Here is a 12,990-nt window from a genome sequence, read left to right as displayed (position 1 = left end):
TAATCTCCACTAATATTTCTATATTTCAAGCTAAGAACACAGAAATGGTACCTTTGTCAACAACTCCTTGAAGACACACAGCAGCTCAGCTGGGAAGAAGCATACATATCGAGGATACCTGCAAAAAATAAGCAAATAGAAGGTCAGAGCTACAGTGACATCATAAATGAAAAGAATCAAATAAAAACTTATCTGAAGGCGGGAGATGCAGCAAGTTTGGACCATCAATGATCAGATGGACATCGAAGAGTTGACAAGGAAATCTCCTCCGATGAGTTTTCCGATCATCACTTTGACACCAAAGACAGCAGAAACGTAGAGAGAGAAGCTCAAGCGAAGAGAGAGAAGCTCAACCGTAGGGTTTTAGACAACAATAAAGGACCTGGTCCTTTTTATCTTTTTAGTATTTACAAATTTAATATGTTTTTTCCATTCTGAACACTTAGGGACCAAAGTTTGGTCCTATTGCTTTTTTCTTTTTTGGCATAAATTAATAAAAGGCCTTGTTGAGGGTAAATTTATTTTTTATTTTTTTAAAAAGGAAGAAAGACGGGGACGCTTGACACGAACGAAGGCTGTTAGACACGAGCACGTCAATGCAGCTACTATTTTTCTTTGGTTCTGGGCAGAGATGGAGTCGTACCACAACTCCAAATGCACTCCCATGTGTTCATGAAAAAAAAAGGGAAGGAAAGGATTAGAATATCTTGATTAAAAAAAATGATAAACAACACCAAATAAGGTACAATAATGTTAAACAAGCACATCTTCAGCTAATTCATTAAATATGGGAAGAGTTAGAGTTGGTCATAATAAAACACGCTATGCAGTAGGAAAACTATGGTGATTAGTATCTTGACTTCATAACATCGGGCTACAACTTTCCAAAAAAAAAAAAAAAAAAACACTAGACGAGATTGTGTTCAAAATACAATAACTTTGGTTAAGTGAAACCATTAACCAAAAACTTCATGGGAAGATACTGCTTTATATTCTCAAGATATGGCTGGAACACTACGAAGATTTTCACAACAACATGTTGGCAAAAATAAACATATAGTTTTCAGTAAAAAAACATAATCCTTAGCCAAGTTTCCAGCGGTTTAGCGGAGCATTTTATAACTCTTAGAATAGTTACAGACTCTAAACATCATAGAGGTTCTACACAAAACATTTAACAAACTTCAACATGCTTGATAGTTTCACATTTTTTCTACATAAGTTGAACTCATTTGAACGCCTTACAATCTTGCAGCAACCAAAACAACAAAAGAATACTCAAGACTTATTTTATTTTTTCAATCCATTGACACTTTATAGTATCTGCTTAACCACAAAGGATCTACAAATAAATTCAATCAGCACAATACTTCATCAATCTCATTCAGTTTCTGATGTCGTAAATCGATTAAGTTTGGTTTATCTTGGTTTAAAGAAGTGCTGAAGGTCAGAATGAAGTCTTTTAGAGACTCTACAGGTAAAATTTAGCTCAATGCACCCTTTTAAGAAACACAAGTAAACTTGGGAATGACAAATTTTGGCAACTTTTAGATTCTCAAATTCTCAGCAACTATTATTCAGCAGATAGGACTCCTAAATAAAGTGCAGCAAAGCTAGACACAAAGAGGAGTTTTTGACTCAGAAATAACTGGAAAAGAGTTCACATTATTGAACCAAAAGATGTAGGAAATAGTTATGATACAAACCCTACATGTACTCTTGACTATACTGATCTCAATAACGTAAAAAAGAGAGTACTCTTTCTACCATATTAAAAGCAAAAAAAAAAAAAAAAGTACCTTTTTATACCACAAAAAAAAATACATTTTTACAATTTGCAAAGAAAGTACTCGTTTTAGAATGTACGGAAGAAAAACACCTTTTAGAGTATTTAAAATAAATACTGTAAACAACATGACTCTTTTAACACATCATGTAGACTTTTATACTTATTTGACTGGTTTCCCTTTGTTTTAAAAAAAAGAAGATAAAGAAAAAGGTTCAGAATCACATAAACAAGAATGATACTCTAATTTACAGAGCTTGCCAGAGTTACTGGCACCATGTTCAATCAAGTTTTTTACAAAGATTCGTGGACATGTATATCACTAAGCTTTAAAGAAAGACTAAGAACCATATTCTCATTAGTAGATTCTCATTAACAAATCATAGGAGAAGACACATACATGCAAAAGTTTCAACAAAGTACATTTCCATTTTTTTATTTTTTATTTTTATCAATATCGTTGAAAAATGAAAAACAGTAGGCTAATTCTAACATCATGGTTCTTATGGTTATACTAAAATAAAGTGCACGCTTAAAACTCATTCGAACACATTTTCGGAAGATTCTAAGCTCCTGGGAGTAAGATAATTAAAAAAACACAAGATTATGGGTTAGCGGGGAAAGGAATTTTCGCAATCATGACTTCTACACACACCAAAAATGTATGATCCCATTACTACTTAGACATCTATATGCTTCTGTCATGCTCTAAGACTAAGTATGCAGTAAGAACTTTTGGCTTAATTAAGATTTATTCAAGTTCTAAAATCTTTACTATCAGGCACCCCCAATTAGCAGAAACTCTAGAGACATGTAATATCCTTGCTCAAAGTACAAGGGACCTGAGCACAACTGCCTACTGTCCCACAATTTCATGGCAGTTTTAGTGTTTCAATGTCTAAAAAATCAAGTCATTTAAGCTCAAAAAGGGAGGAACAGATTCATATATATTATGATGCATCAAAAAAATATATTAATTAATAGAAAGAAGTATACTAAAAAAATGTAAACCAAACAGTCACTAATAATCCCCGTTTTTATCCAAACAAATCAATAACTTTTCTCAAGCAAAAAAAAAAAAAAACCACAGTTCATACTAGCTATTGAAATATTGATTTCTAAATAAAGGAACGACACCCGTGGATTCCAATATACAGTCAAAATAGAAATCTAAATGAATGGCATACTTATTCCCATATTCTACAAATCGATGAAAATATCCCTATAAGCATTTTTGTCCTCTCTAATCTTTCTTATGTACCCACTTATAGCAAAACTCAGTGACGAATGATTTCGAACAAGTAACACTGAACGAAGGATAAAAAAAAAAAAAAACAGTCGAACGACTACATTTAATTGTACGAAACTGAGATGAAAAGAAAGGTGAGGGTGGCTTACTGAAGAAACGAAATCTCACAACCAGCGAAAAAATGCAGCCAATACATTTGGATTCCAACAGTTATTGATTTAAGGAGGGATTTCCATATTCACTTAGGCCTCAAACTCAACAAGAAACAGGTCAGAGAATAGCCTTAAACGCATGGCATGAACATATTCCATGTTCTAAGGGTTATGTAAAACCAACCTTTCTACCAGTATTAAAGATAAAAATCCAAACAAGCAACCTAGTCGTCCACCTATTCTGCAAGTTAATCAATAGTTCCTTAAAGTATTCTTAGTCCTTATTAACTACCTTTTATACATAGATTAAGGACAGGACAGAACAACAAGCAAATTTCGGATAGGAAAAAACATCATAATCGACAAGAGATATTTAACGTCTACATTTCTACTCTTACAAAATTAAAGATGAAGTGAAGACGAGTATGATTACCTTATCCGTGACAGCGAACTGAGGCTATTGTCGTCGTCGAGTCTTCGAATCCGCTCAAAGTAGTTTTTGCTTAGCCGAGAGCTTGAAAGAAGATTTTGATAACCAAAAGACTTAACGAGTTAAAACAAAAAAGAATTTTTGAGAATTAAAAGCTTAAAAAATAGTGGGAATTTTCAGTTATTTAGCTTAAAAAACAAGGGATCTTTTTTTTTTTTTTTCAATTGTCGAACTTAAGGGAATTTTTGGCTGTCAAGAAACTTATGAAATAACAGGAGTTTTTCAACTGTTTTTCTTGTTCTAAAACAGCCCTCAAAGGCTGGTATTTATAGCTGAAGGTTGGGGTGTTTCAACAGCTTCTTCAAGAAGCTTTTGCCTTTGAATTTCGAATTAAAGAGGGGGAAAAATTGTGAAATTTTAAAAAATGAAATGATGAAGAAAAAAGTGACGAATTCTCACCTTTTCAGAGCGATTTGAAGGCTAGAGGTTCCGAATCTAGTGGTTCTTCATGGTTTTAGGCTCCAACGGATTGGAATGAGCCTTTACCCAAGGGATTGTTGGAAAGATCGGCCTGAAACCCAAAGATCCTTGCGTGCTTCTCGATTCTTTTTGTGGCTGCTTTCAGTTTTGCCACAAGGTCAATCAAAGCTTTTTGGAAAAGGGACGTGGTTGATGGGAGATGGTGTCGGCGATGCTCGCTTTTGTTCGCTAGTCCTTTGGTGGAACCGGCGGTGAGGTGATTTTAGTTGGAGGTGATTTTCTTGAAGAGAGAGAAGATGGGTCAAGGGGGTTGTTTGGTTACTGATTAGGAAAATTAGGATTAGGCTGGTTTAGTTGTAGGTGTTTTGCGGGTCGGAGTCAATCGGATTGGGCTGGGGCATTTTTGGGCTACTAATTGGTGTAGAAAGAATAGGATTTGGCCCAAGTTTTAGGTAGATGATTATTTCCTAATCCCTTTTTACTTCTATCAGTTAATTAAAATATGCTTCTTTGTCCTACGTAATTCCCACAAAATGTATACCTATATAAATTACAATAGAGTAGTTTAATATATGTATTTAGTTTTAAAAAATATAGTAAGAAGATGATAAACATAGCAATAAATAGGATTAAAGGAAAAATGCCAACGCCAATATTGATATAAGAATACCAACACTATTTTTGAGTGATTTAATTGTAAAGAATTATGTTTAGTAATTTATTTTTAATTATATATATATAAAAAAAAATGATATTTGGTGATTTTTAAGAAACAATAAAAATTTCTTAATTTTAGAGAAATAATATCTAAAAAATAGTGTAGTAATTAGTGAAAATATTCCAAACTCATTTATTGGGGAATTTTCATGATTGAGAAGCATAGTGAAATTAATTAAATAAAAAAGAAGGGTCAAAATTGGGTGTCAACAGCTTGTTCCTCTTCGACCAGGGATGATGAAAAAGTCTTTGGGCGAAGACGTTGACGTAAACCCGATTTTGTCCCGACGAGTAAATCAGATTGAGTTTGGAAAGAGTACAACTAAAAAAGAGTAATTCTTTTGGGGATGGATGGGTGAGTTTATGAATTTGACCGAACTCTGGTTCCTGAGTAGCCTATATATCTCAGGTCATAAGAGAATCAGGTCGATGTAGTTCGAACAAGGAGACGATAAAATATTGAGAGGTCCTCAAATTTTTGCCACAGTCTCTGAATTATGAGGACACTGGCTCTTTTGTTATGGACAGGGGATAATAGTTTTATTGGAGATTTGAAAGGTTGAGTTGTGTAAAAATTTTGAGCGATTCTCAAAAATTTGTCCCAGTGTTGTAGTTATGGTAACACGAGGTTTCGGAGATAGAAAGGGTAGTGGTTTCAACATGAGCGAAAATAGATAGAATGGGATACGATTGGCTTGACTTCGAGTCGCCTATGTATTGAAGAGGACGGGAATTAATTCAGTTTAAAGAAAACGAGAAGATAGAAAATTTTGAGGGATCCTTAAAATTTTGTCCCAATGTCGAATTAAGGTGACACTAGATGTTGTTAGAAAAATGTGGTCAAATTTGGGGGGAGAAGATTGCTAATGAAAAATATCTTTTTGAAGACAGGATGTACCTTCGCAGCCTCCTGATTATAAATGTGGCAGCCGCAACACACCCATAAGCGAGACTCTACACGAATAGATCTCCGTGCTGTCCTAGGATCATATCAGCCTGTCGTAGAGGATTGACGCTCAAAACTGTCCCAGTATCGCGTAATGATGACCTTAGGATGCAAAAGAATTTGCTAAGTCTCTAGAATGTGGATTCTCAGAAGAATGCTGTCTTCTCAAAAATTGAAAGGAAAACTGATTGGTGAGCTAAAGCGGAGAGCAGATTCATTGACTCTAGCTTGTGAGTTTGATGTCCTTATCAAGCGGGGTGCCTTAGTTCGCTGTGTCAGAGATAGTTCCACGGTGTATTTTGTTGACCTGCAAAAGATGTAAAGATATTTGTGCAGTTCAGAGTTGTAATGTAATAATAACATAAGGAAATAAAGGAAAGGATTGTAGACAAACTAGAATTGAAAGCTCCGATTTGCGGAGAGACTGAAATGTAAAGCTTCCGGCTGGCGGAGCAACTGTAAGGTAAAAGCTCCGATTGGCAAAGCGACTGAAATGTAAAGTTTTCGGCTGGCGGAGCAACTGTAATGTAAAGCTTTCGGGTGGCGAAGTTGTTGGCGAAGTTAAATGGAGGTCCCCGATTGGCGGGGTAATTGACGTTGTTAGACGGTATCCTCGATTAGCGAAGTTAGTTGATGCAATTAGATGGTATCTCTAATTGGCGAAGTTAGTCACAGTTACATTGTATCTTCGATTGGCGGAGTTAATTGTAGTTAGATCATATCTCCGATTGGCAGAGTTATTCGACGCAGTTAGAAAGGTAGATCTCCGATTGGCGGAGTTAGTCGTAGTTAGATCGTATCTCCGATTGGCGGAGTTAGTCGCAGTTAGATTGTATCTCCGATTGGTGGAATTATTTAATGCAATTAGAAGGTAGATCTCCGATTGATGGAATTATTTAATGCAATTAGAAGGTAGATCTCCGATTGACGGAGTTATTATTGAGGAACGAGGTTGTTACCGGGGCCCCCATCTTCGAATAATCGACCTTGACCCTGTTTCTGGAGATACCTGCAAATTTAAATAAAACGGTCAGAGGTGCATAAGCTAAGATAACAAAATAAAATAGGAGAAGGTTATTTTGGCTCATGATGTAGTGATGGATCTTATGACACCTCCACTGGAAGCTCGCTTCGATGTCATCTCGTCCTAATTCCTGTCAATCCTGTACTCAAAGAAAAATTATTAGTTTGGGAGGGGGTGTTGGTTTGTGTCGATCGTGGCCCTAGCCTTCTCACTTGAATCCTTTGAGCTTTTTCGGTTGTGGAGATCTCTATCCAGAGACTTGGTAGGTGGAAATGTACATAAATACATTTTGAAAACAAGAAAAAAATGGTTTTTAGAAATCAGATATGCATGCATATATACTACATATAAATGCAATAAAACTCTATCATTTTTTTTTAGATAATGATGTCACGACCCAAACCGATGGGCCATGACTAGTGCCTGAACTGGGCACCCGTATACGACCCGCTAGATATAATCAGACTGAAACTGAAAACAATATGGCACTGAAAGCCTGCTATGAACTCATCATGTCATACATCAAAGAGAACCTGTCTCCTGAGAATTAACCAAAACATAACAAATATGCAATATACAAGGCGCCACTATACACGAGGACACCCAAGACGAACTACATCAATATAGCTGACCAAATCGTATATACACAACCCACATATGTCTACAGACCTCTAAGAGTGTAACCAAGTCTATGTCAAAAGGATGGTGTACCAAAATAACTCAATGCTAAAACAATGGAGCTCTCCACGTTTCCTAAGCCGGTGCATAAGTGTAAGTAATAAAAAAAAAGGGGGTCAGAAATTGTACTAGTATGTAAGGCATAAAAATCGTATACATAAATGCGGAAAACATTTGAGACATGTCCAATGGTTGGCAAAATAAATGCATCGGTTAGCTATATCAAAGAAACACATATATCCATAGAAATATCACAACAAAAGGCCACAACGTCACCCCACCTTTTCGATATATACACATCATAACAAAGGCCACGGCGTCACCCCCAGAATACATATACACATCACAACAAATTCTTAGCGTCATATATATATACACATCACAACAAAGGCCACAGACACCCCTTGAGGAGGTACACATCATAACAAAGAGCCACAAACCCCCTGTCCGTGTGTCGATTAACAAAGGCCACCTCTCTTACATCCTTGTGATACATATACACATCACAACAAAGACGGACAACGTCCATCCTTTTCCCATCAATACATCACAACAAAGGCACACACCTTTCAAACCAGCATACATATATACACATCACAACAAAGGTAGATAAGCCAGGAAATCTCAATGAAACAACAACAACATACCAACATCAATAATATCATTTCCAACACCAATATGTACCATAAAACATCCCACACGCTATTTTTCAACTTCCATAACTAACCAACTTACTACACAATTATTTAACGACTTTGTCTCCGAGAATAAGCCTTAAATAATACCAAAAGAGAAAGATTCATACCTTTTCTTTCTTGTTAAGAAAGCAATATCCTCAATATCCACGCTAAAATCCACCGCAAAACAATACTAGAATCACAACTATGCGTTAGCTGGACCTAAACTAATATTCCGTCACTTGAAAATTGCTCACTTTTTGGTACCCTCACTCTCCCTACTGATTTTTGGAAATTTCTGGGCTAAAATAGGGTGAAAAAAGGGGTTTTTTTTACCCCTTATATAAGGGTCAAATTCGAGGGGTCACTGTAGCAATTTACTGTAGCACGCGTTTCTACTTTGTCGAAACTTGTAACGTCCATAATTCTCTACTCCGATGTCTTTCGATGAGAGGTTTGTTGCTTGGAAACTAGACTCGACGAACTTCATTTTAGGATTTTGTTTCACTTCAAAACAATTCATATTCTAAGAGATATTCGTCCCCCAATTTGGACCAAAATTTTCACACACAAACTTCACCCATCCTTTCTCCAAAGTCGCACTACTCCATTACTTCCACTCATTTCCTTATAAAATCTTTCGGTATACCTTATATACATCATTCACTTATTAAATATACTTAATAATATTTGCTCCTTACATTCCAAAGTGGTTTTACTTAACCATAACTCAACATACTTATGTTTCAAATTTGATAAGTGCTTCTTCGAAGATACGGGGTGTAACAAATGACATGTTTCGAAATGCATTGAGCTTCTCCATTCTAACGCCTGTATCCAAATGATGCCTTTGCATAGTCTGTTCTTCTGATGACGCTTCTTCGTATTCAAGCCAAGTGCAGCGATGTCTTTGATGACGAGACCGATCCTAATCGATAGTTACATTACAAATAAAAGGTTTCCTAAGGGTATGACCGAACCTTTTTAGGTTGCCTACGTATCCCAAATAGGAATTAGGTCTGTATGTAGTTCAGGGGTAGAAATGAAAAGAAAATGATATATAATGTGATGTGACCGAGGAACGACTCAGGCTGCCTATATATCCAAATGGAATCAGGTCATAACGTAGTTCAATTATAATAAAAAACAAGATTAATAAAGGGGCCGAATCCGGTGGGGATTGCCTACGTATCCCACTAAGGGAAATCAGGTCGAATCGTAGTTCCAGTTACATGAAGATAATGTTTTTGGGGTTTCTATTACAAGAGACCGGACCCGATGTGGGTTTCCTACGTATCCCACCATGGGAAGTCAGGTCAGCGCAGTTCTGTTATAATAGAAATGCAAATTACAACGGAAAAGAAAAAGCTAGCTTGGATGTCTTCAGATGTAGTACTTCTTGATCAAGTCTGAGTTGATGGGCTTCGTGCTCACTTTACCATCCATTTCTCCCAAAATCAATGCCCCTCCTGAAAGCACTCGATGAACCACGTATGGACCTTGCCAATTTGGTGCGAATTTCCCTTTAGCTTCGTCCTGATGAGGAAATATTCGCTTTAAAACCAACTACCCTGGTTTGAATTTCCTAGGCCTTACTCTCTTGTTAAATGCCTTGGACATCCTGTTCTGATAAAGCTAACCGTGATAGACAACGTCCATCTTTTTCTCATCAATGAGCATCAACTGTTCGTGTCTACTACGTATCCATTCTGCATCGTCCAAACCAACATCTTGGATAATTCTCAAAAAAGGTATCTCTACTTTTGCGGGTATCACAGCTTATGAACCATAGACCAGCATGTAGGGAGTTGCTCCTGTGGATGTTCTAGCCGTGGTACGGTAACCAAGCAAAGCATATGGCAACTTTTCATGCCACTGCCTTTGACTGTCTATTATCTTCCTCAAGATCTTCTTGATGTTCTTATTTGCTGCCTCGACAGCTCCATTCATCTGTGGTCGATAAGCTGTGGAATTTCGGTGAGCAATCCTAAACTTTTCACAAGTCTCTCTCATAAGATCGCTGTTGAGATTGGCTGCATTATCTATGATAATTGACTGTGGAATCCCAAATCGACAGACTATATTATTGCGAATAAAATCTACTACCACCTTCTTCGTTACTACCTTGCACGTTAAAGCTTCGACCCATTTAATGAAATAATCGATGGCCACCAAGATGAAGCGATGTCCATTTAATGCAGGGGGTTCAATAGGTCCAATCACATCCATGCCCCAAGCGGTGAACGGCCAAGGGGAACCTATCACTTGAGCTCATTTGGGGTAACTCGAATGAAATCTAAGTGAACCTGACATTGATGGCACTTTTGTACATAGCGAATGCTGTCTCTTTCCATAGTCATCCAAAAGTATCCCACTCTCTGAATCTTCTTTGCCAAAGTGAATCCATTCATGTGGGTCCATATGTTCATGCGTGTACTTCTTCTAACAACCTTGTCGCCTCTGCGGCATCCACACATCTTAGCAATCCTAGATCTGAAGTCCTCCTATACAGGATTTCTCTATTGAGGAAGAAGTGATTTTCCATTCTCCTTAAGGCTCGCTTCTGTTAGTTAGTAGCATTTTTCGGATATTCTCTTATCTCGAGCAACTTTATAATATCGTAGTACCATGGCTGGCCATCCAATTCCTCATCGACATGAAAATAATATGCTTGCTGGTCGTGTATTTCTACCTTGATAGGGTCGATGTAATTCTTGTCTGGATGTTGGATCATTGATGACAATGTCGCAAGGGCATCAGCAAACTCATTTTGGATTCGAGGGACATGCTTGAAGTCAATCTCTCGTGAACTTGCACAACTCCTTTACGCAATGTAAGTATGGAAGAATTTTGACATTCTTGGTGGTCCATTCTCTAGTACCTATGAACTAATAGGTCGAATCGCCTATTACCAAAAGTTCTTTGATGTTCATATCAACCGCCATCCTAAGCCCAGGATGCAAGCTTCGTATTCCGCCATATTGTTCGTGCGGGGAAATCGATCTTTGCTTTGAGATAGGGTAGTCTTGACTTTGTCTCGGAAACCAAAACTGCTCCTATTCCAACTCTTTTGAAATTTGATGCTCCGTCAAAAAACATCCTCCATCCTGAATAAGGCTCTGAAATATCTTCCCCTTTTAACAGTACTTCCTCATCGGGAAAATAGGTTGTAAGCAACTCGTATTCATTGTCTACAGGGTTCTCTGCAAGGTGATCCGCCAATGCTTGTCCCTTGATAGCCTTTTGAGTTATGTACACGATATCAAACTCACTTAACAAGATCTGCTATTTTGCTAATTTCTTGGTAAGCATCGGCTTCTGGAAGATGTATTTGAGTGGATCCATCCTTGAGATCAAGTACGTGGTGTGCGCAGATAGGTAGTGTCTCAACTTTTGTGCGATCCAAGTCAAAGCACAGCATGTGCGTTCCAACAAAGTGTACCTTGCCTCGTACGGTGTGAATTTCTTGCTTAGGTAGTAAATGGCTTGCTCCTTCTTCCCTGTCTCATCGTGTTGTCCCAACACACATCCGAACGCACCATCTAATACAGACAAGTACAACAATAGAGGTTTTCCCGGTTCTGGCGGGACCAATACGGGTGGACTGGACAAGTACTCCTTGATTCTATCGAAGGCCTTCTGACACTCTTCTGTCCATTTTGTGGCAGCATCTTTCTTCAGCAGCTTAAATATGGGTTCACAAATCACCGTCGACTGTGCGATGAACCGACTAATGTAATTGAGCCTTCCGAGGAAACTCATTACGTCTTTCTTGCTCTTCGGGGGAGGCAAGTCTTGGATTGCCTTGATTTTTGAAGGATCTAACTCTATGCCTTTTCTGCTAATAATGAATCCTAATAATTTTCCGGCGGGAACTCCAAATGCACATTTTGCTGGATTCAACTTCAAGTTGTACCTCTACAATCGTTCAAAGAACTTCCTTAGGTCAGTAAAATGATCTGAACTCCTTCAAGATTTGATAATGATATCGACTACGTAGACTTCGATCTCTTTATGAATCATATCGTGGAACACAGTAGTCATGGCCCTCATGCAGGTCGCACTAGCGTTCTTAAGGCCAAATGGCATTACTCGGTAGCAGTACACCCCTCCCCCCCTCCCCCATGGAGTGGTAAACGCTGTCTTTTCTGCATCATCCTCGTGCATCAAAATCTGATGATATCCTGCAAAGCAATCGACAAATGACTATAACTCATGTTTTGCACAATTATCGATGAGTATGTGAATGTTCGGAAGGGGGAAGTCATCCTTAGGACTAGCTTTGTTGAGATCCCGATAATCCACACATATCCTGATTTTTCCATCCTTCTTTGGCACGGGCACAATGTTGGCCAACCAGGAAGGGTAGTTTGTAACCCTCACGACATTTGCTTCAATCTGCTTAGTGACTTCCTCTTTGATCGTTAAACTCAAATCGGGCTTGAACTTCCTTGGCTTTTGCTTGATCGGCGGGCGGGTGGGATCAGTTGGTAGCCTATGAGAGACGATGTCGGTGCTCAGCCCGGGCATGTCGTCATAGGACCAAGCAAATACGTCGACATACTGCTTAAGCAATTCCAACAATTCTTGTTCCGTTCAGCTTCTAAGTGTATCTTTGATCCGAGTTTCCTTCCTTTGTTTCTTCGTCTCCCAAGTTAACTATCTCAGTTTCATCCAAGTTCGGTTTCTTTTGATTCTCGAGTTGCTCGATCTCTTGCGGAAGATTCTCAGGCATCATGCTTTCGTCGTATTCCTCGTAATCTTGTTCGCCGTTTGTACTTTGCTCAACGGTTTCATTACATGTCATAATCATAGAATGAATATTTTTACTAGTTTGAGTGCTGAAAAAGA

The 12,990-nt window shown here is 38.0% G+C and overlaps 1 protein-coding gene across 1 annotated transcript; it reads right to left on the bottom strand.

The window, feature by feature from the left end:
• Positions 1–9,522: 9,522 nt before the first annotated feature.
• Positions 9,523–10,368, bottom strand: LOC132045014 (uncharacterized). The gene is made up of 2 exons (XM_059435543.1): positions 9,934–10,368; positions 9,523–9,675 (listed from the first exon to the last, which is right to left on the bottom strand). Exons 1-2 carry the CDS (start codon positions 10,366–10,368, stop codon positions 9,523–9,525), a joined length of 588 nt encoding a protein of 195 aa, XP_059291526.1.
• Between the last annotated feature and the right edge of the window lie 2,622 nt (positions 10,369–12,990).

Source organism: Lycium ferocissimum, unplaced genomic scaffold, assembly GCF_029784015.1.
Source record: "Lycium ferocissimum isolate CSIRO_LF1 unplaced genomic scaffold, AGI_CSIRO_Lferr_CH_V1 ctg5845, whole genome shotgun sequence".
Lineage (NCBI taxonomy): Eukaryota > Viridiplantae > Streptophyta > Magnoliopsida > Solanales > Solanaceae > Lycium > Lycium ferocissimum.
This window is presented reverse-complemented; position numbering and strand designations above follow the sequence as displayed.

What these genes read in the sequence shown, in the direction of transcription:
- LOC132045014 (XM_059435543.1), bottom strand. Translation starts at nt 10,368, where the DNA reads ATGGATGTGATTGGACCTATTGAACCCCCTGCATTAAATGGACATCGC. An exon ending in GAGCAACTCCCTACATGCTG is followed by an intron (nt 9,676 to 9,933) that starts GTCTATGGTTCA and finishes TTTCCTCATCAG; the next exon opens with GACGAAGCTAAAGGGAAATT.